This window comes from Triplophysa rosa, linkage group LG15 (genome assembly GCF_024868665.1).
Source record: "Triplophysa rosa linkage group LG15, Trosa_1v2, whole genome shotgun sequence".
NCBI lineage: Eukaryota > Metazoa > Chordata > Actinopteri > Cypriniformes > Nemacheilidae > Triplophysa > Triplophysa rosa.
This window is the reverse complement of record NC_079904.1, coordinates 21800840-21822142: the sequence shown is the minus strand read 5'-3', so window position 1 is coordinate 21822142 and position 21303 is coordinate 21800840. Positions and strand designations below refer to the sequence as shown.

The window sequence follows — 21303 nt, the reverse complement described above, 5'->3', positions numbered from 1 at the left end:
TGGAACGGGCCGGTGCGGAGCTATAGCATCGATCCAACACTGACGCGTTACAAAGGCTCATTACATAAATATTGAATATTTTGTCTAAAGCCACAAACAAACGAGGAAACATTACAAGCCCAAAAGTTGCATGCTAACGATGTTAGTTGACGCAACACGTCACCTCAGAATGTTCTTGGACCAAGCTAAAAGTTAGCCGACTGCTGAAATAAACCACGCTAACATTTTCAACTTACACTGTTAGACATTTCAAAGGGTTTTTACAGTAACTTTAAGTTACTGTAATTAAGATTTACAGTACCATAACTGTATTTCACTTTTACAGTAATTAAACACTACTGTAACTATATAATACAGTCCAGGTACTGTAAAACCCTAGATTAACAGTACACCACTGCAATCATATTTATTGGTTTATGTTTTTAGTAAATATAAATGAGCTTTTAATAATATTTATATAGAATTTACTTTTATCCAACACATGTAACTCCACATACAATATTGAACAAGTATTCTTTATTTAAATTATTTAAAACATTACATTTACGCGGCAGACGCTTTTATCCAAAACGACTTACATTGCATTTTTTTTATACATTTGTTTCTGACTATGTGCAATCCCCTGAGATCAAACCCATGATCTTGGCATTGCTAGTGCTATACTCTAACCACTGAGCCACATGAAAGCTGTTACATTATAAATGCTTAAAGCACTTGAAAATGGAAATGTGCACAAAAATCTATTTAAAACAATTCATGTTATTTGCAGCGATGCATGAACCCTTCTGTCATTCAAACCGTTGTATCAAATGTAAAGAAAAAATACAGAACTGTTTTAAATGGAATTCACCATTAACTTACAATACGAAATGTAAAGAAATAAATTATTGTATAGAATTGTCTATGGACTGCATACAGAACTGATTTTAAATGGAATTCACCATTAACTGCATCAAACAGCAGTTAATCAACAGCAGTTAACAGCAACAATGTGAAGAAAATAAATATAAATAACAGTAAACATACTGTATTTTCGGTACAATTCTGTATGACAATTAATGTAATGACAATTCTAAGTTGGTGTACTCTAGTTCAATTTAAGGGCAATCAGGAGACAACAGCTACATAAGTAAAACAAAACATTTCATTAAGCGATGAATGTCTGTTTCCTTGGAAGGGACTTTGGAGATAAAGGATGGATGGTGAGCAGAAGGACGCAGGAGGGCAAACCCTGTACATCAAATACGACCACGTTGCTTTACCTTGTTCTCAGAGTATATCTAGCTATCACATCTCACGCTCAAGCCTGCTGTGATAATTGACTAGACAGAGGTTATTGGCAGAAATGAAACTTAAAAAAAGGTTTTATGCCTTATGAGAGAGTTGGTATAACAGTATGTTATGCATTAAATTGCCAGTTTATTAGGTAGATCTAGCAAAACCTATGCATTAGTTGTACTGATAAATCCCCAGTAAACTGAAAACTATCTGTATACTGTACATATCCTATTGAGAATTGAGCAGTGTCTCACCTAATCCAAATTCCGTGAGGTGGCGAAGGAAGGATGATACCCTGGTGTTAATAGCTGTTGTTTTTCTCTTCACAATTTCGCCTGTCTTTCGACTCCATCCTCTGGATTTATCCTCACTAAAAATCTTAAATTAATAGGGAAATAATTGGAAAACTGGAAAATAAGTAATAAGCATCCATACGTTTCATACATTTACTCACCCTCTTGTCATTTCAGACCTGCATGACTTTCTTCTGCAGAACACAAATGAAGATATTCTGAAGAATGTTGGTAACTGAACAGCAGCGGCACCCATTTACTTCTATTGTATGAACACAAAACCAATGCAATGAACGGGTGCCAGTTACCAACATTCAAGAAACAAAGTCATGCAGGTTTGAACTGACAAGAGGGTGAGTAAATGATGACAGAAGTTTCATTTTTGGGTAAACATTATCAGCCACATAATGACATCCTTGAACACTGCATTTGTGCTTACCACTACACTGAAAGTGCTTGGTTTCTGTGACAGAGCAGGTGTGTGATTTCTGAACATGTGAGACTTCAATGCAGAAAACAATGTTCTATGCCACATGAAAATCTGTAATTAGCTAGGTTTCTATGACTTTTTGCATGGGCAAGTTTTAAAACGGGCAGTATGGTGGTTGCAAACCTTACAGAAATACATATTGCTAGCAGTCTTTCACGGAAAATGCTTAAACAAAGTAACTTAGTAATAATACTTTACCTTGCTTTTTGCTCTCATGGGAATAAAAATCTTCGTTGGAAATGTGCAGTTCTTGCAGCTCGTCGGAAATATGCGGTTCTCTCAGGTATAAAATATTCGCTGAAATGGCAATGTCCCTCTCAGCTGCGCCGAAAAAACACCGTTACATCTTCAGCTCAGGTCAGGTGTTTTCCAGAACTGTGTCTCTCAAATATACTTCCCCGGTAAAAACCTTCTCCGTGCTGCTGTGGGGTTCCTTTTTCAAAACGCAGGGCAAAGCCTATATGCTATCCCTCAGAAATGAGCAAAATAATTACTTTCTGTTTAAAGACCGTTAGGGGAAATACAGTAAAATACATCAATTTTTAAAAATACAGTAAATCACTGTATTTAGTGTTTGACCTCACACAAAATTCCCACAATGCAATGGAAATTACAGTTATTTACTGCATAGAGAAATTGCTGTATCATACTGGGTGATATAAAGTAAATAACTGTAAAAATTACAGGAATGTCTAAAAGTGTATTTGTACCTACTACATATTTAAAATACTCGATTCTGATTGGTCAGTTCTACCCAGCGGTCTGCAGTTCCTTCAACCATGTAAATCGTATAAAGTGCACAAACAAAAAAAGTTGTTTCGCTTAAAATTGTACAATTAAGTTTTACAGTTAATTTTTAGAGAAGTTTAACATGCTGAATACGAAAATCACATAAATTATTTTACCATCGCCGGTACTCACAAAAAACACAAAAATATTATAATTTATTAGTGCTGTCAATCGATTAAAAAAATTAATCCGATTAATCACACCTTTTTTCTGTGATTAATCATGATTAATCGCACATAACATTGACGTTTTTAAATATACTTTTACGTTCTAATAATTTAACATTTAATCTCCAGATTAATGTAGAAACAACAGATTTCTTTAACAACATCATTTTATGAATGAAAGCCAACATTCTGATATTAGTAATGCAACTAATGATTTTGATGATTTTTCTTTATTTTAACATGAATTATAGCTGTTAAACACTGAAGTACAGTATAATTGAGAGCTATCATGTCTAACAGGTAGGAAATATAGAGAAATTGAATTAAGTTCTCAAACACTTCTTTAATGCTAAATTCTAAATTAAATGCAGAATTAAAGCTACAAAACACATTGATTTCCTTTTTTCTTTTGTTCTTTGATTAACATTAATGACAGGAGTGACTCACAGCAGCAGGTTTAAGAATGCGGCCCCTTTAAGAGCTGCCGCTCTACACAGATCTGACACCCTTTCCCATTTGCATTCATTTTTTTTACATTTACATTTTTATGCATTTGACAGATGCTTTTATCCAAAGCGACTTACATTTCATTATCCTATACATTTGTTTCTAAGTATGTGCAATCCCCTGGGATCCAACCCACGACCTTGGCGTTGTTAGCGCCATGCTCTTACCAATGAGCTACAGGAAAGCATTCATTTAGGATTTTATTTAACACGTTGAAATCTGTGTTTACGAAAAATGGGCTTTCTGGCATAATCTTGTGTGTTTTTGTTCATTCAAGCATGAAAGAGATCTTGATAGCCTACTGGTGCGCTGTCTGACAGAGATTCACTAATGCAGCCTCTAGCCCGTGACTGTATACACCAGACGGGACCGCTGTCGCGTTGCATTGTGCCGCATCCCACAGCTAGAAGCTGTCTATCTACTTATTCTGAACGCGTCAAAGCAACTGTTTCAAATCGCGCTTAAATGGTTTAAAGGCCTTTACATGAATAAGAGCGTGATTATATAACGTAACGCTAAACAAAGGATTACCAAATAAACGGATGCTGCGTTAATTGCGTTAAATATTTTAAAGCGTTAATCTGAAAAAAAAAGAATCGCATACGTTAACGCGTTAACATTGGCAGCCCTATAATTTATACATTTCAGTATTATTACTCGTACACAGAAATTACAAGGTACTGGCATAACACTGAGCTCATAACAACAGTTTAACATAACAGTTGATAAAAATTTATCGTCCAAAACTTTAGTAGTGTACATTTGATCGTTTTTATCTTTTATGACTACTACTGTCCTCACAAACCAAGTTCTAGACGTAGTCACCCATCATCGCTTTATCCCACCTTCCCTTTGCTACAGAAATTTCTAGAATTCTGTGACAGTGACAATTGGAAAATAATTTTTTAAATATGTGAAAATTGGTACAGTTTTTGTTTATTTGCAATATACCGATATATCGTAATTAGTGATATAAGCTCAAAATTTACTTGAGCTAAATATTCACTAAAACATTGATGCTACATGAAAATATTACCACAACAATTAGCACCACAGAATTGTACAAGAACTATAAAAAGGTTGGGACAATTTTTTTTACATTGTCTCATCTACTTTTTAGGGATTTACCAATACCAGTATCGGTATTGGGCCCGATACTAAGATCATGTCCTCTTACTCGTAAAAACACACCTATACCAAAGACTAGGGATGTGAGACTAATCGACTAGTCGTTTAAACGGTGAGCTCCTACTAGTCGACATCGAAAACAACAGTCAATTACACGAAAAATTACACAAAATGTTATAATGTAAATGACTTTCATTTTAATTTTTCGTTTAAAAACCTTTTAATTACATACTAAAACAATATGTTTGAAAAAATAATTATTAATAGTCTTTAAAAGTGTATCAGGAACGAATTGTTTTAATTTTAAAACTATTTAAAACGTTTCCTTTGTGCCAATTGCAGCACGCTCAGAAATGACCACTTGAAAGATGAATTGTGGGGGTGTTTTGAAGGAGGAAAATGGGTAGGTTTTACATAAAAAAATCATATCAAAGTAGCATAACAATAATTTCACTGGAGCCATGCGTAACCATACTGTAATGGGTTCTTATTGCCGTGACGTGGAAAATGCGGACAAAAGCGCGGAATGCAAGCATAAAAATGAAAAAGTAGATATGATCTAAAGCAACAGTTATGTTAACAATTACTTAATAATAAATATCAATATTTTAATATTTAAAATGCATGAAAGACGGATTGACGTTATTTGATGGCAGAATGAGCTGTAAATGAATGCATCTTGAGCACAAACTGAGATGAGAATGTCTCAGCTTCTAGATTCACGGAACTTTGAAATGTCTTTGATTATAATGTTTATCACAAAAAAAAGCGCTTGAACAAACATGATCGCTTAGCACTGTTATCTGTGTGCCCACGCAGAGTTTGCACAGATCCCTCAGACGGAGTTATGGTTCACAAACTTATATCCGAGCATAATGCTTGCATTTCCTCAACAAGAACATGTAAAATAATATTAACATCATAATCACATGCGGACTCGAGTGTTTAGCCTATGTATGTTCTATAAATTAGCTAATATGGGCAGTATGCTTTATTAGCAGCTTTTTCATTCGCTCTGCACGAGATCAAATGTGTTCTGTAGCTTGTTCTGTACTTTTTGTCCATTGCTTTCTATTCGCTTTTTTGTTTACACACATTGCTTTGCTTTATAAATAATCAAAATATGATATAATGTAGGCTATCTTGTTTGTTGCTATAGGCCTACCCTTATTATAACGTGTAGGCTACTTAAATTGCGCTATAATTAAAAAAAGCAATGTTTCATTCAACATAATTTAAATAAACAAATAATGAAACATTCATTTTTAAGCTTGTAAATAATTGTTGTTAAATATTTTAAGTTTCGTGATTTCAGTGTACTTTTACTAAAATTTTATTGAATTTGATTACTAAATTTAATTGAACTTTTCGAGTCCGAAAAAACAGACTTAAAGGAGAAAATAAAATGGATTTTGTGTAGGCTACATACTTTGAGGCCAGGCACAGACCAGCCAAAGCAAACAAATGCTCATTGTGTCACTTCTAAAACGATCCGGTCAGGGAGTTTTTGGACCGCCTTCTGGGCCATTCTTAGTTTTAGACTAGCCGACTACACGATTACAAACTGTTTAAATGACTGTCAAATTTGTCGTAGCGCACATCCCTACCAAAGACCAATACATCATGTGACAGAACTGACTAACATTTGAAAGTTTGTGACAAGCAAATAAAATGATTGTTTTTTGTGTTTAAGGTGGAGTTGTTTGTATTTATGAAGCGTTTCTATTTTTATTAGTCTCACTGTGTTGTGCTTAGAAAATGACCACCTCACCGAAACAAATACAGGTACAGGCATTGGTATTGGCAAGTACCAGTAAAAAAAATTGGTACTCGTACTCTGTCTTTTTTTCTGCAGAACACAAAAGATGTTATTTTGAAGAACGTTGGTAACCAAACAACATTGGCCCCCATTGACTTCCATTGTATGGGCCCAAACACATTTCTCAAAATATCTTCTTTTGTCTTCCACAGAAGAAAGAGTCAAACACAGATTTTAAATGACGTAACAGAGGAATAAATGATTTATATTTTTGGGTGAACTATCCCTTGACTCCGGTTGAAGATGAGTGCTGTTTTGTCAGAAAAGCATGGCCGTTTTACGTAGCAGGTTCACAGAAACACAGGGTCATTGGAACAAGGTGAGGTACGCGCATCTTTTTAGCTCACAGAAGCCTTCACTTTGTGTTCTTGTGTCTCACACCCTCCATCATCTGTGCATCGCTCCAGGGGTTGTCAGCGGAGCAGCCACCTGTATCCTTCAGATTCATGGCACCTTTCCCACTTTCCTCACCCGAGGGAATGTTGGGATTAACAGGGCTGGAGGAAAGTCACCGCAGAGCGTCTGACAGCGGTACAGCATCTCTGTGTAATTGGCATTGCTCCAGGTCCACGTCTACATCCTGGCAGGCTGCAGCGCTCGTTCTCCCCACCGTGAAGGAGCTTGTTAAGGGCCTCCATTCGCTGTAACTACAAAACGGGGGCAAAGAAGCCAGCTCTCCCCCTCCTTCCTTCTCAGCCTGGTTTTGGAATACATTTTTTTTTCTCTTTTTTTATAAGGGGAAAGAGGAAAACATGCAAAGACGCTTTGATTTCCACAGGGAACTCATGAAATCTGAATGAGCCAGAGATCTCTGCGTTTGGACGGCTTCAAGAGTGGAAATCCCAGTTCTAATTGTGACTGAAACGATGCCTGGCAAAGTCCTCCTGCCATCCAGCGACTTGGGCGCGATTAAATTTACGGAGACATCCGTCGTCCAGTCAGGGTGTCAGGCTGAATGTCCTCAGATGCTCTTGAAACGTGTCACGAGGAGACGCACTTCATTAAGTAAAGACTCTCCGATGGATTGCTGAGGGTTCGGTCTCACACTTGTTATAAGGAAAGTTAATTTGGAGAAAACGGTGTGCTGCCCCACACTAAGATCTGAATATCGGATTGATTTAAGGGAGAGGAATAAAGATATCGAGTAAAAATGTTATATTTGATTAGAAATGCTCCGATATATCGGCCAATAATCGGTATCGGTTCATAAAAGAACCGAATTTGTGCTCTGTATATAGAAGAAGTTAAGAAACATCACCAGTTTGATGTTCAATATTAATAGTCATTATATGAATGAATAATATTCATAAAGTAAAGAAATATTCATTTCATATTCAGAATCTGTATCACCATGAATAATCGGCACTAAAATTTAGTATCGGTGCATCTTTATATTATAGTTTTTAAATAGGATTATTTACTTCATTAATACATGGTGTGTTTTTCTCTACCCTGTGATTCAGAGTGCACATAAATCTGAAAATAAATGTTTTCAGATTCCAAGCCAGAATTGTATGTCATTTGTTGTATACATTGTATGTTGTACATACTTGGTCTGCATTAATCTGCATTAAAAGTCCAATTCCGGGGAGATAAAAAAACTATAAAGCTTAATGTGCAACTAACTTTCACTGTGTCGATAATGACATTCCCGTCATATTTCTAGGAAACTTCCCACGGCCTCCTAATTATGGAGGGACACCTGGTGCCAACAACAGTGGCCCCGGCCCAGGCATGGGCAACAGTCTCGGTATGAATGCCAGCAGTCCAATGCACGGGCAGGGTCCCGGGCAACCCTGTGGGTCCATGACCACAGCTCGAGGACCGGGGCAGTCAAGCGGAGGCCGGCCGTACCCAGCCGGATCCAGCAGCATGGCTCCAACGTCTCCTAACATGCCTCAGTCTGCTGGCCCAGGGATGGGTCCGCCTCCACCCAACGTCAGCCGCAAACCGCATGAGAGCGGCCCCGCACCTGCCCAGCAGAACCCGACGCCCTCGGGCCAGCCCAGGTAAATTACAGCTTTAATTATGTTTCTGTAAGTTCCCATGTGGCTTCCTGCTTCAGCAGGCTCAGATGGTTTGTGTGGTCTAAATTAAAAGGGGTTTACAGTTGACCCATATTTACGCAGATGAAAATATATTAAAAACATAAAAGATATCTGTGCAAATTATTTAAAGGGATAGTTCACCCAAAAATAAAAAAATCAGTTTTTATTTTTCGCCCTTTTGGCATTTCAAACCTGTATGACTTTCTTCTGCAGAACACAAATAAAGATATTTTGAAGAATGATGGTAACCGAACAATGGCAGTACCCATTGACTTGCATTGGTTTTGAGTCTGTACAATAGAAGTGAATGGGTACCGCTGTTATTCGGTGATCAACATTCTTCAAAATATCTTCTTTTGTGTTCTGCAGAAGAAAGAAGGTTTGAAATGATAAGAGGGTTAATAAATGCTTACATTTTTTTTGGGTGTACTATCCCTTTAAACTGATGGGAAATTTGGCAACAATAAAAATGACACGGTCTCATTTTATAATTGCACTACACTTGAAGCAGTGAATAAATTCATATCGGTGGATTTGACAAAGATGGTCTTTTCTACATAGCAGTAGGGCAGATGCCCATTCATGGGCTTTGGCTAAAAATAAAAAATACAATTGATCCTTATACAGGGCTGTTGTTGTGAAATACAAAAAACACTTCATACGTAATTACATTACAATTGATTTCAATAAATGTCATTCTTAGGGGTGTCACAATATATCGGTTTTGTTTTCTATATTCACATATACAGTATATAGGTGGGGGGTTTGGACCCATTCACCCACTCACATTGTGAGTGTGATTGGTCAAGAACAAGAGAAAACTCCAAATTAAAGATGTATTAGTTAATTATGTGTGAATTACAGTATTTTGGCCACGAGTAAAAATCTGTGCCAGCCACAGTTATGTTGTTAATGTAACCAAACTATATTCTAATAAGCTATAAAAAATGTACATCTATTTTATATTATGGAGTACATTTTAAAAAGATGAAACTTCTTTGTTTTGGGTGGGTTGTTTACGATAAAGTTGTTTTAGAAAGTAAACGACAACCCATATAATAGAAAGGCCCTGTTCTAAATAGTGCACTTGATGTGGTGTGTCCATTTGTCATGTTATGATTTGGAAGAATGCTTACTCTTATTTTTTTTGCTGAGCCCGCACTGGTGGGCCGCTAGCGTTACTTAACCAAAGTGAGGAGGTCAGTATTTGGGACAGGGCCAGATATCCTTTGGGGTGTCAGTTCTAATGAAAAGTGAGTAAGCACCATAGAGACTGTTGTGCTCTTCCCCTGCTTCAGGCCTCCCTTTGCCAGATCCCCCGTGTACCCCGGCCTGTGTGGGCCTGGGGGGCGGACCCCTCACCCCCATCACCCCCACTACAGTTCTGGGCAGGGCCAAGCGCAGCCGCACTCTGAGCTGTATGGGTAGGTTGAAGCTCTGCGGCCTGCTGTGAAAGGCCGGACGGCTTTACTCGGCTTAATTCTGCTCGTGTCTGCTAGAAACAAAGCTCACTTTCACACTCAGCGTCTGCATCGGCCTTTCTTTCTTCCTTGCTGTGGCTGTGTTACGCTTTAAGCATTAAAGAAGGAAGTATTCTCCGGGGAAACCAGGAGAACGTTTTGAAGCCTGCAGAGATGAAAAATCGACTTGCGTTTGTGCAAAGCGAAAGAGAGAATATTTCACCTCAAAATGAAAATTCTGTCCTTATCTACTTAGCTTCGTATCAGTTTTTTTTCACAAAAGGATGTTTACACGGAGTGACAGGATGGCGAATAAATAATGGTGGAATTTCCTAGAGATGCACCGATATTAAATTTCTCCACCGATAGCCGATTATTCAGAGTGATAACTGGCGATACTTTCTGAGTGTGCTTCTGATTGGCCAGTCGCGACATTCCAATTCCACCGCTCAAAACTAATAACACCCTGTAACCCGGATGCTGCAAATCATTTTGAGAGGGGCAGTTTAATATTACACAAAAATGAATTATAAATATGTCTTTTAATAACATATATGACATTATATTTACAAATGATTAAACCAATTTGCCTGTTCGTGACGTTTGAACGTCGTTTCTTACTTTAAAACCGAAACTAAACGGCTTTTCCTCGCGGAAGGTCAGTATTCGGTAAAAAATATTTCAAATTCACATTTTACTTGACACATTGCTCCACCTTTACGTTTAAAATGCTGGGTACAAACAACCGATGCACACTTGCTTTTCGTCTGTTTTTAATGCTGAATGTCTTAACCCTCTCTGTCCCTGCGTATTTGTTGCTTTCCAGCTGAAATAAGACAATAGATTCTAACTAATCTACCGATGAACTGGCCACATCATGGATAGAAGTCAAATGTTTGTTTGCTTATGATTGCGTGTTATTTTTCACAGGCCAGGCGGGTATCAGGGTGGTTCCTATATGCTTGGAATGGGCCCCGGAGGTCCGTACAACCATCCACCGTGCAACAGCTCAGCCAGGATGACCCCTCAAGGGCCCTCCTACAACACCCTGCCCCCCACAGGTAAGACATCCCTGTTCATACATATGCCTTCATTCGGAGAAACATGTTCAGATCTCTCAATGTTGCAATCTTAAGTGTCCGAATCATCTGCAGGGCACTTGACTGGCTCAGGAGATGCCATGATTCCCATCGATCCCAAACAGAGACCTGAGCACAAGGAGGAGGGCAGCACACCCACCACAGAGCCCCCCAAGCCAAAGGTATGAACAGACTCATTAAGCTCGTTTACAAGGATAGACTCGCAAATTTCTGTGCTGTGTTCAAAATAGAGATGCACAGATATATCGGCCAATAATCGGCATCGGTCGATAAAAGCAATTTTTCACAGTATCGGCTATCGATAGTTTAAAAACAGCTAATGATCAGAGCCAACACATCCTGTCAATCAAAAGAGGACAGGAAACTGCAATTAATTGATTGTGCTCTGTATTTAGAAAATGTGAAGTCACATTTTGATGGTCAATATAAATAGTCATTTAATGAATTAAGAATAATATCGGCAGATATCACTCGGATATTTAGTATACTTCAAAACCTTGCTTTGTTGTTTTTCATGCTTTGACCAACACTTTTTGTACATATAGGAACCAGCAGTTATGTTTTAAACAGACACGGTGATCGAAAGACAAAAGTTACGGATTGCAGCTTTAAAAAATGATGACAATTTGAACCAAACTACTGATTCAGTTATCATTTATAAAAAAAATGATCATCTTAACAAAACGTTGTTAGAACACACATTTAATGCTCTTGCCATTTTTTATTCTCTCGACCTAAATTGAATTGTCAGTTCTTGAATATTGCTCTACTTCTGTATGTTATTCAATAAGCGAAAGAAAACCATTCTCTCACGTGTTCTCATGAACGCCCATGTTAACGCCTTGAGACTTGATTTCTACTTCTACGTCTGTATAGATTGTTCTTCCTCAGCCGTTGCTTTTACTTTCATCAGAATTTGATTGTGTCATTAAGTTCAGCTTCCTTTTGATTGGTTGAGATATGACGCAGAACGTTCTCTCTGAACTTATCTTGCCTCTCACATCATTGCTTCATTTTAGATGTGTACTTGTACCTCAATGTCTCGTGTTTGTCGTGCTGTTAGCTGGCAGCACAGATTTTTGTTTTTTTATCAGGTCACAGGAAACACGGGAGGCCAAGCGTTTTTGTGTGCGCACTTTCCTAACAAGTATTAAAATCTTAACACACAGAGGTCATCGAAAGATGAAAGAAGTCTTATGCCATTTAGACACAAATTGAAAGTGTGGTTTTCTGTAAAAACGGTCAAATGAAACTATTTTGTGCATAACCAGATGCAGCGTGTCCTAACATGTTACACAGCAGCTTCAGCCACTTTTCACATACGTCTGAAAGAAATGTCCTTTACAAATGTGTGTTTGTGTGAGTTTACATTTTGTCCCTCTGTTTTCTGTAACAGGACAGCTACGGCTCTCAGTGCGTGTCCCAGCCTCCCACCCCGTCCCCTCTGTCCCCAAGCCCAGCTAGTTTGTCCTCCTATCAGGGGGATGACAGCGATAGCATTAGTAGCCCTGCCTGGCAAAAGAACCCCAGCAGCCCTGTAAGTGCCTTACGCACTTTTCACTTGCTTCTCTTTTTTCCAACCATTCCTTTTGATTTGTTTTTGTTTTGACCATAAATAATACTTGGGAGTCTCTCTCATTTTGAGAAAATGATTAGCTACATGCTACTAACTAGCCACGTAAAACACAATAATTGTTAGTTTAGTTTCAACAGTTTTCTGTTTGTTTAGTTTCAACAATTTTCTGTTTGTCTCTCAATTACTGTATGTCATTGCATTTGTGTTATATCGGCCACAGTGCTTTTTTAATATCGTTATCGGTATCCACAGTTAAAAAAACCCATATGGGTCGACTACGAATTTTTATTTGGGATATTATTTTCTTGTCAACTGTTAAATAAACTGAGCCGGAAAATTGTGCTTGATTGACTGGAGACTGGAAACTGGGAAGAACAGTATTACAAAATAATCTTCTGTAAAAAAAATAATCTTCCGTAAAAATGACTAGTGACAGACAGATATGAAGAGTTTGGTTCCACTCCGTTTTTAAACATTTTCAAAAATCATGTTTTTTATTGTGCATTCCAATTAATATCAATCAAACTGCAGTTGGTTTGTTTTGATTTAAGCCATAATAACTGAAAAAACACAGCTAACTAAACACAATAAAACACCATAAAAACATGATAACATAATAAAAAACATGATTTAAAAAATATATCTTTTGGATATATTTATCTTCATATTTACAAACACATGTACACATACTTGTATATAGGAAATATCTGAATGTACAGTATATATTAATATTCATACACAATTTAAATTATATATAAACATTTATTCATTTTTATATTTTTCCTAAATATATACATGCATTTGTATGTTTATAAATACAAAATAAATATGCACAGCGCACAGACATACTATTACATATACTATTATAAAAACAAACTTTTATTCTGTATACGATTGATCACGTTATTTTTATTTTATATATAACACCGCGGTATATTATATATATATATATTGCCATCACTGACATCTGTACACAAGCTTTTCTAGCTTGAATCATACCTTGAATATGAACATGTATGTTGAGCATGGTACAGTACATAGCCATACAACATGAAAATGAATCGTATATAAGTTCCATTGGACATTAGACAACATTGATTCCTGGGACAATCCGTATGTAGGTGGACACACGTCTCATCTCATTTACTCATGTTATTCAGAAGCAAAGTTTGGGGAACATGACGAGTGAGAAGATAACACGACTCTATGACATGGGCTGTGAGCAGGAGAGGACGGCTTGGGTGGATCGCTACATTGCCTTCATGGACGAGAGGGGCACACCTGTTCCCAGTCTGCCGTTGGTGGGCAAAAAGCCATTGGATCTGTGCCGCCTGTACCTCCGTGTTCGAGAGATCGGTGGCCTGGCAATGGTGAGTAAAGGCCAGACGATCTCTTATTGCTTCTGCCGGTATGATTTCTTAAAAACGTAATGAAGTCCCAAAGCACAATGATACCACTGTGACCTTTCCTTGGATCTGTCGCAACCATCAATCAAATGTCTCAAAGACAATTTACGAGGAGGAAATTTACAAAGAATGTACCTTTGCACTAGTTTGCACATTGCTTTAGCGTGCCTTACACATACTTTCATGGTAAAATACATTTTTCATAGCATTTCATTTTTGTTTTCAAAGCATAGTTTTCCATAGTCAGAGAGGTCATCCATAACTGAACTGTTACATGCACAAGAGTCTATATTCCTTATAAATTGGCACAAAATATCTATTTTGAGGTCTGAGAAGTGCCACCCATTCTCTATTTTATTGCTTCTAGAAATCCTATGTCATCTCTCAAAAACGTTGGTCCTGTTTTTTTTGTCACATCCGTAATGCATGAATTTTTCCTTCTTTTAAAATAGAAAACTTGTGCATAGACTGATATTTTTCTGATGTCTGGACTCTATCATCAAGGGTCTAGTAAAATCTAAACAGATGATTTAATATATTGGTAATATATTGCATTCTCTGAGAATTTATGATTCACGTTTTGACTGAAAATGTCACATCCATAACGCCGGGCGGACGTACTTCTGACTGAAAGTCTCCTCTTGAACAGGTAAATAAGAACAAGAAATGGAAAGAGCTGTCCGGTCACTTGAAGGTGGGGACGTCCAGCAGTTCAGCCAGTTCTCTGAAGAAACACTATATCCAGTACCTGTTTGCTTACGAGTGCAAAGTGGAGCGCGGAGAGGAGCCCCCGCCCGACGTCTTCGCCACGGGAGAGAGCAAGAAGCAACCGCAACAGGCCAAGATCCAGCCACCCTCACCTGGTAAAGGACCTTATTGGCTGAGCATTCAGTCGCGGTCACCATTTCTTGTGTTAAATGTACTAAAAGACGAATAATGTGAATTCTTATCGTTTTAAAACGGTTTTTCGAATCAGGCAAGCACACAGAGCACCCTTGCATCCACCACACCGGCACCAGCATCCATCACACTTCCGTCAGAAAATGTTTCCGTACTTTTCTCTCAATTACTCGGATGAGTTGTCGTGATTTGTAGAGGCGCTTTGAAGTATCTGTCAAAGATGCCTTTGGAGTATAATATTATTTCCTTTGCTTGCCACGATTTGTCTGCATCGCCCACATGTCGCCATACAATAAATTCAAAGCTTCTGTAGACAGAGCTATAAATATCTGACAAGTGACTGAATCCAAACGAGAAAGACAAAAAAGACGGGGAGGTGGGGCAAGCGAGAGCTGTCAAGCAGCCAGCTGAAGGATCTCCCCCCTCCGCGGGCGAATGGCTGATGATGTCACACAGGAAGAGAGAGAGGGCTGTCAAACAGCAGGGGAGGGAGGGATTCCCTCGGAGAAGATTAATGGGGGAGGAGTGTGGGATGAAAACAGAAGTGACCTCAGCCTGACCCCTCGCTCACTGCAGACCAGTGAGCGAGCACTTTCTCTCTTTCGCTTTTTTTCACTGTGAATATGCGTAAGGCCACCAGCGGTCATTTTAAGTGGAAGCGTCGCGCCGTAAAACCGTGTATTGTTTATTTTCGGCGCTGAAAAAAGGTTTCACGACTGGCAGCAGATCAAGGACTCGTAAAGCAGACGCTTTTTCATTCCCTCAAACCCTATTGGCTTTCTTCTCTGCGCTGACATCTTTTGAAGCTCTTTTTAGCGCTCTGAGCTGCAGAGGAAAATGCAAATTGGTTTTATTACTTTGCATCAACCGAGCCGTGAAAATTTCAGAAGTTATTAGGGTGGTGTCCTTTTATGCAATTGAATTTCTATTGAAATTAATAACTAGTGTATTCAAATGTTATTGGATTATGGAAATGCACTCTGGGAATTGTACGATTTTTGGGTCCTTTTCCTCGAGCTGGAAGAACTGATTAGTTTCTGCATTATTTTCTTGGAGCTTCAAAAAGCTTTAACATGCCAGAAAATAAAATGTCTTCCAAAAAACAAAATGATATTATTTTTCTTATAAAATATATATATGTGCAATTAAGAGACCATTTCAAAATGATTCTCCGTTTTTTTTATTGACTATTTATAGGTATGTGTTTAAATAAATTGATCTGTTTGGTTTTATTCTGTGAACTACTAACAATATTCCTCCCAAATTTCAAAGAAAAATATTGTTTCTATTAGGGGTGTCCTCGACTAGGGATTTACATAGTCGAATCAGAAACGTCACGTCTTGCCTATAGTCGACTGATAGTCGAATCGCAAGTGTGTGTGTGTGCATGCGTGCGTGGCGTGGACACCAGGTGGTTAACAAGGGTACAGCGCAACATTGATGCACCAAAAAACAATCAAACATTCATTTACAGAATTTGTTTAGAACAGAATATACCTTTATAATAAATAAAAATAAAAACAAAATAAGCCAGATTCAAGTCACAATGTGCAAAATAAATGTGTTTAGGCAAAATGTGTGATACATACACTCACCTAAAGGATTATTAGGAACACCTGTTCAATTTCTCATTAATGCAATTATCTAATCAACCAATCACATGGCAGTTGCTTCAATGCATTTAGGGGTGTGGTCCTGGTCAAGACAATCTCCTGAACTCCAAACTGAATGTCAGAATGGGAAAGAAAGGTGATTTAAGCAATTTTGAGCGTGGCATGGTTGTTGGTGCCAGACGGGCCGGTCTGAGTATTTCACAATCTGCTCAGTTACTGGGATTTTCACGCACAACCATTTCTAGGGTTTACAAAGAATGGTGTGAAAAGGGAAAAACATCCAGTATGCGGCAGTCCTGTGGGCGAAAATGCCTTGTTGATGCTAGAGGTCAGAGGAGAATGGGCCGACTGATTCAAGCTGATAGAAGAGCAACTTTGACTGAAATAACCACTCGTTACAACCGAGGTATGCAGCAAAGCATTTGTGAAGCCACAACACGCACAACCTTGAGGCAGATGGGCTACAACAGCAGAAGACCCCACCGGGTACCACTCATCTCCACTACAAATAGGAAAAAGAGGCTACAATTTGCACGAGCTCACCAAAATTGGACAGTTGAAGACTGGAAAAATGTTGCCTGGTCTGATGAGTCTCGATTTCTGTTGAGACATTCAAATGGTAGAGTCAGAATTTGGCGTAAACAGAATGAGAACATGGATCCATCATGCCTTGTTACCACTGTGCAGGCTGGTGGTGGTGGTGTAATGGTGTGGGGGATGTTTTCTTGGCACACTTTAGGCCCCTTAGTGCCAATTGGGCATCGTTTAAATGCCACGGCCTACCTGAGCATTGTTTCTGACCATGTCCATCCCTTTATGACCACCATGTACCCATCCTCTAATGGCTACTTCCAGCAGGATAATGCACCATGTCACAAAGCTCGAATCATTTCAAATTGGTTTCTTGAACATGACAATGAGTTCACTGTACTAGAATGGCCCCCACAGTCACCAGATCTCAACCCGATAGAACATCTTTGGGATGTGGTGGAACGGGAGCTTCGTGCCCTGGATGTGCATCCCACAAATCTCCATCAACTGCAAGATGCTATCCTATCAATATGGGCCAACATTTCTAAAGAATGCTTTCAGCACCTTGTTGAATCAATGCCACGTAGAATTAAGGCAGTTCTGAAGGCGAAAGGGGGTCAAACACCGTATTAGTATGGTGTTCCTAATAATCCTTTAGGTGAGTGTATATTCAAAACACAAGCCACAAATAGTAAATCATAAATCATATTTTTGGCGGCGCAGTGCATGCCTGTCTGCTATGCCACTGCCCATATAACCAAAATTGCACGATCCCCATCGCATAACATCTCTGCGAAGATTCAACTGTGAGACTGGTAGTCGAATCTTCAGGCTCCTCCTATCGAATCTTCGACTATTCGGGGTCACCCCTAGTTTCTATTTGCATTTTTTTGCAGAAAATGAAAACTGGAGAAACGGGTGAAAATAACAGAAAAGATGCTCTGTATTTTTTCAGACCTCAAATACTGCAAAGAAAACAAGTTCAGATTCACTTTTAAGCAAAACAACAATAATATTTGTACATGTATTTAGGAAAAGTTCAAAAATATTTTTTTTATGTGAAAACCTTGCAGTTTTTTTATATATTTGTTCTTTATCTTGTAATGCACAATGCAAAACATCATTTCGAGTCAGGAAACTGCAATGCAAAAACAAACAATCGTCAGTGCTTAAGTTGCACAGTTGTCAATGAGGTATTACAAAATCTGTAAACTGACATTTTTTTAGGTCATTCTCTTCACCACCTTTCCGAGGGAGAGGGTTTTTTTTTCACAACTGCAACAAAAAGCACCCTTATTTTGAGCATCTTTGTCTAGAATTCTTATTTTTTATAAATCTAATAAACAACCTTTTTATTCTGTTTAACAGCAAACTCAGGCTCTCTTCAGGGCCCCCAGACCCCTCAATCGACCGGCAGCAGCACTATGACAGAGATGCCCGGCGACATAAAGCCTCCCACACCAGCTACCACACCCCACGGACAAGCCACTCTTCAGCCAAGTGGCAGGTGTGCTACGTTCATGTATATCGTGTGATATTTAGTGTCTGTTACTTCGCTGTGTGCATGTACTGATTTGCTGGTTTTACTCCAGAAGCAGTGGGGTGAGTGTACAAGACCCCTTTTCTGAAGGTAGTGACCCGGCCTTCCAGAAGCGAAACACCATGCATGGAGGCAGTGGTGATGCCAGCTCTAGAATGCAGTTTGACCCTAGTAAGGAGCCCTATGGAGCCCCCAGAAAAGGTACGTGGAATTACTATTGTCTGGTTTTACATTTTTACATCGGCAGTCGGTGCCTCCTTGAACACTGTTGAGTGGAGGTACAGAATTGTTTGGACACTGCTGCCCTCTAGTGTGCATGTGCAGGTTACAGACAATACGTAACAATTATTTTAAAATGATTTATGCTCCTGGTTCTGTTGTACGTGATTCATTTGTGCATGTAAATGACTTTAAAAATCGTTAAAAGTTCTCATTTTTATCAAATAAAACAATTTTATCACAAAGGCTGAGCAGGTCAATGTTAATCAATAGATAGCTACCCTAATAGCACAAATACATCTGGGGCGTCAATTTGATGGCTACATTTACATCTGCAAGAATTTTTTTGTTTTCTATCTGCAATACGTGTCTGAGATGTCTCCAGTCAGGTGTCTATAGAGATCTAAGAGATGTCTATAAGATGTTTATGATTTAAAATGTATGTAAAACGTTTATCAGATGTTTTCCAGATCTTTAGCAGACATCATACAGACGTACCTGTGCTATCAGGGTACTTAAGGTTTGTTTTAGGCCAGGGTGTACAAAATGTGTCCAAATGTTAATGCAGTATTTTAATGCCAGTTAACGTTTATAAAAGTTCTAAATAATAACAATAATAATTATAAAACTTTTTTCACATAGCACCTTTTAAAGGACTCATTGGATGAGCAATTTCAACAAGTTGGTATGATTTATTAGGGTCTTCATGAAATGTCTGGAACATATTTTGCTTAAAAACACTCAATGGCTGTGTAAGCAAAACCCTTTTTGCCTCGTCAAAAACAGCTATGCTCACAGCAACCCGTTTCGGTGCATGTCTCTTTAAATGATAATGAGTTACAGTGAACCCCACCCCCCTTCCGTCTGGCGTGTCAACACAACACACGAGTAGTACTGGAATGCCATGGCAATGGTTTAGCTGAATTATGCTTCCTGAACTCCTCTGTTTTTAGTTTCGTTTTAAACGTCTCAAATCATTCGTCCGGAGACTAAAAAATCCGTCACAGCAAATAGCGTATCCTATGCGCTCACCACGTTGTGCGTGTATGCTCGCCTAAAATCCACAGAATGCACCCTTGCAGATCTCAGCAAAATTACGTGGATTTTAGCGCGTGTCGTTGACAAGTTATAACGTTACACACACAACGTGAGAGCATAACTAGTATGCTGTGACAGATTTTTCAGCCTAAGGACAATTGATTTGAGACGTTTAAAACGAAACTAACCGTAGCGTTCGCCCCTGTTCATTAGCAAAACAAACAGCTTGCCGCAGCTAAACATGTTAACGCACATAATGTATTAACATACATACAGCTAAACTCCAAGTGCCCATTTGCCAAATAACATATATACAGTATATAGAGTAAGTTTAACACTGGCTTTGAATGTTCTATTTAGCCCGTGACTGATTTAGCTCCCTTCGCTATCGTATGCTAACGTTATCCTCCTATATATACGGTACATGTACGTCAATTCAGACTGTTGATAAATATTACTTACATCGGCAGCTTTGACTCGTTCAGTTGGTCTCGATCCCTCTTGAGGAACAACTTTGAAGCTAATCCTGCATGTACTGTTCCAGGTTGATAAAGCACTCCGGCTTGAAGTGATTCGCGCAAACAAGCAGGTTTTTACTTAAGGATTTCTGCTAAAAATAAAATAAATCCACTCCTGTCTCTTCTGAGGTTAGGACTACATTGCATGCTGTCCACAAACTTTAGCCATGGCGTCACGTACACCGCTGTCGCTTGTGAAAACAACAATGGCAGCAGCGCCGTGGGTGGAATTAAGGGGTGGTAATATTATAATAAGAGCCTGCGTCTACGTCACATCAGGAGCGAAATCTGAACGGCTCGATTTCTCACATGCTTGCAGAGAAAGGCTTACCAAAACAAAGTTACTGGGATCTTGTTTTTCACATTTTCTGGGTTGCTAGATGCACCGGGGACCCGATTATAGCACTTAAACACAGAAAAAATGTGACTTTCATGCAATGGGTCCTTTAAACATGAAATGCAGCTCAAAGCACTTTATATAATCAAATATTGGTTGCAACTACACATCCAATAAAAACACTTAAAAAAAGATAAAAGAGATGAAATGCAACACACTGTATAAAATGATAAAATTGATAAAAGACAAACAAATCATCTGCAACACATCTATAAAACACACAAACGTGTTAAAGCCAGTTTATCGTGAACATAATTCAAAGTACATTTATGTTACATTTTATGCATTTGGCAGTCGCTTTTATCCGAAGCATTATACTATACATTGTATCAGAGTATTTGCAATCCCCTGGGATCGAACCCATGACCTCGCTGTTGCTAGTGCCATGCTCTAACCACTGAGCTACAGGAAAGCTAACAAAATGTAGTTTACAAAAAGTAAACTAACAAAATGCTAAGGATAAACGATACCCTGAGCTTCCCTAAA

General features: G+C 38.6%; 1 protein-coding gene across 7 annotated transcripts in view; it reads left to right on the top strand.

Annotated features, from left to right (window-relative positions):
* The window catches only part of arid1b (AT rich interactive domain 1B (SWI1-like)), an 82827-nt gene that overhangs the window by 55740 nt on the left and 5784 nt on the right, over positions 1 to 21303 (top strand). For 2 of the 7 annotated variants that reach the window (XM_057353402.1, XM_057353401.1), the window contains exons 8-16: positions 8138 to 8480; positions 9818 to 9943; positions 10910 to 11040; positions 11134 to 11240; positions 12476 to 12616; positions 13816 to 14025; positions 14711 to 14924; positions 18474 to 18612; positions 18698 to 18846. In XM_057353402.1, coding sequence (XP_057209385.1) covers positions 8138 to 8480; positions 9818 to 9943; positions 10910 to 11040; positions 11134 to 11240; positions 12476 to 12616; positions 13816 to 14025; positions 14711 to 14924; positions 18474 to 18612; positions 18698 to 18846 — 1560 coding nt within the window. The remainder of the gene's footprint in view (positions 1 to 8137; positions 8481 to 9817; positions 9944 to 10909; positions 11041 to 11133; positions 11241 to 12475; positions 12617 to 13815; positions 14026 to 14710; positions 14925 to 18473; positions 18613 to 18697; positions 18847 to 21303) is intronic. The other 5 variants (XM_057353408.1, XM_057353407.1, XM_057353406.1 and 2 more) reach the window with 4 other exon arrangements.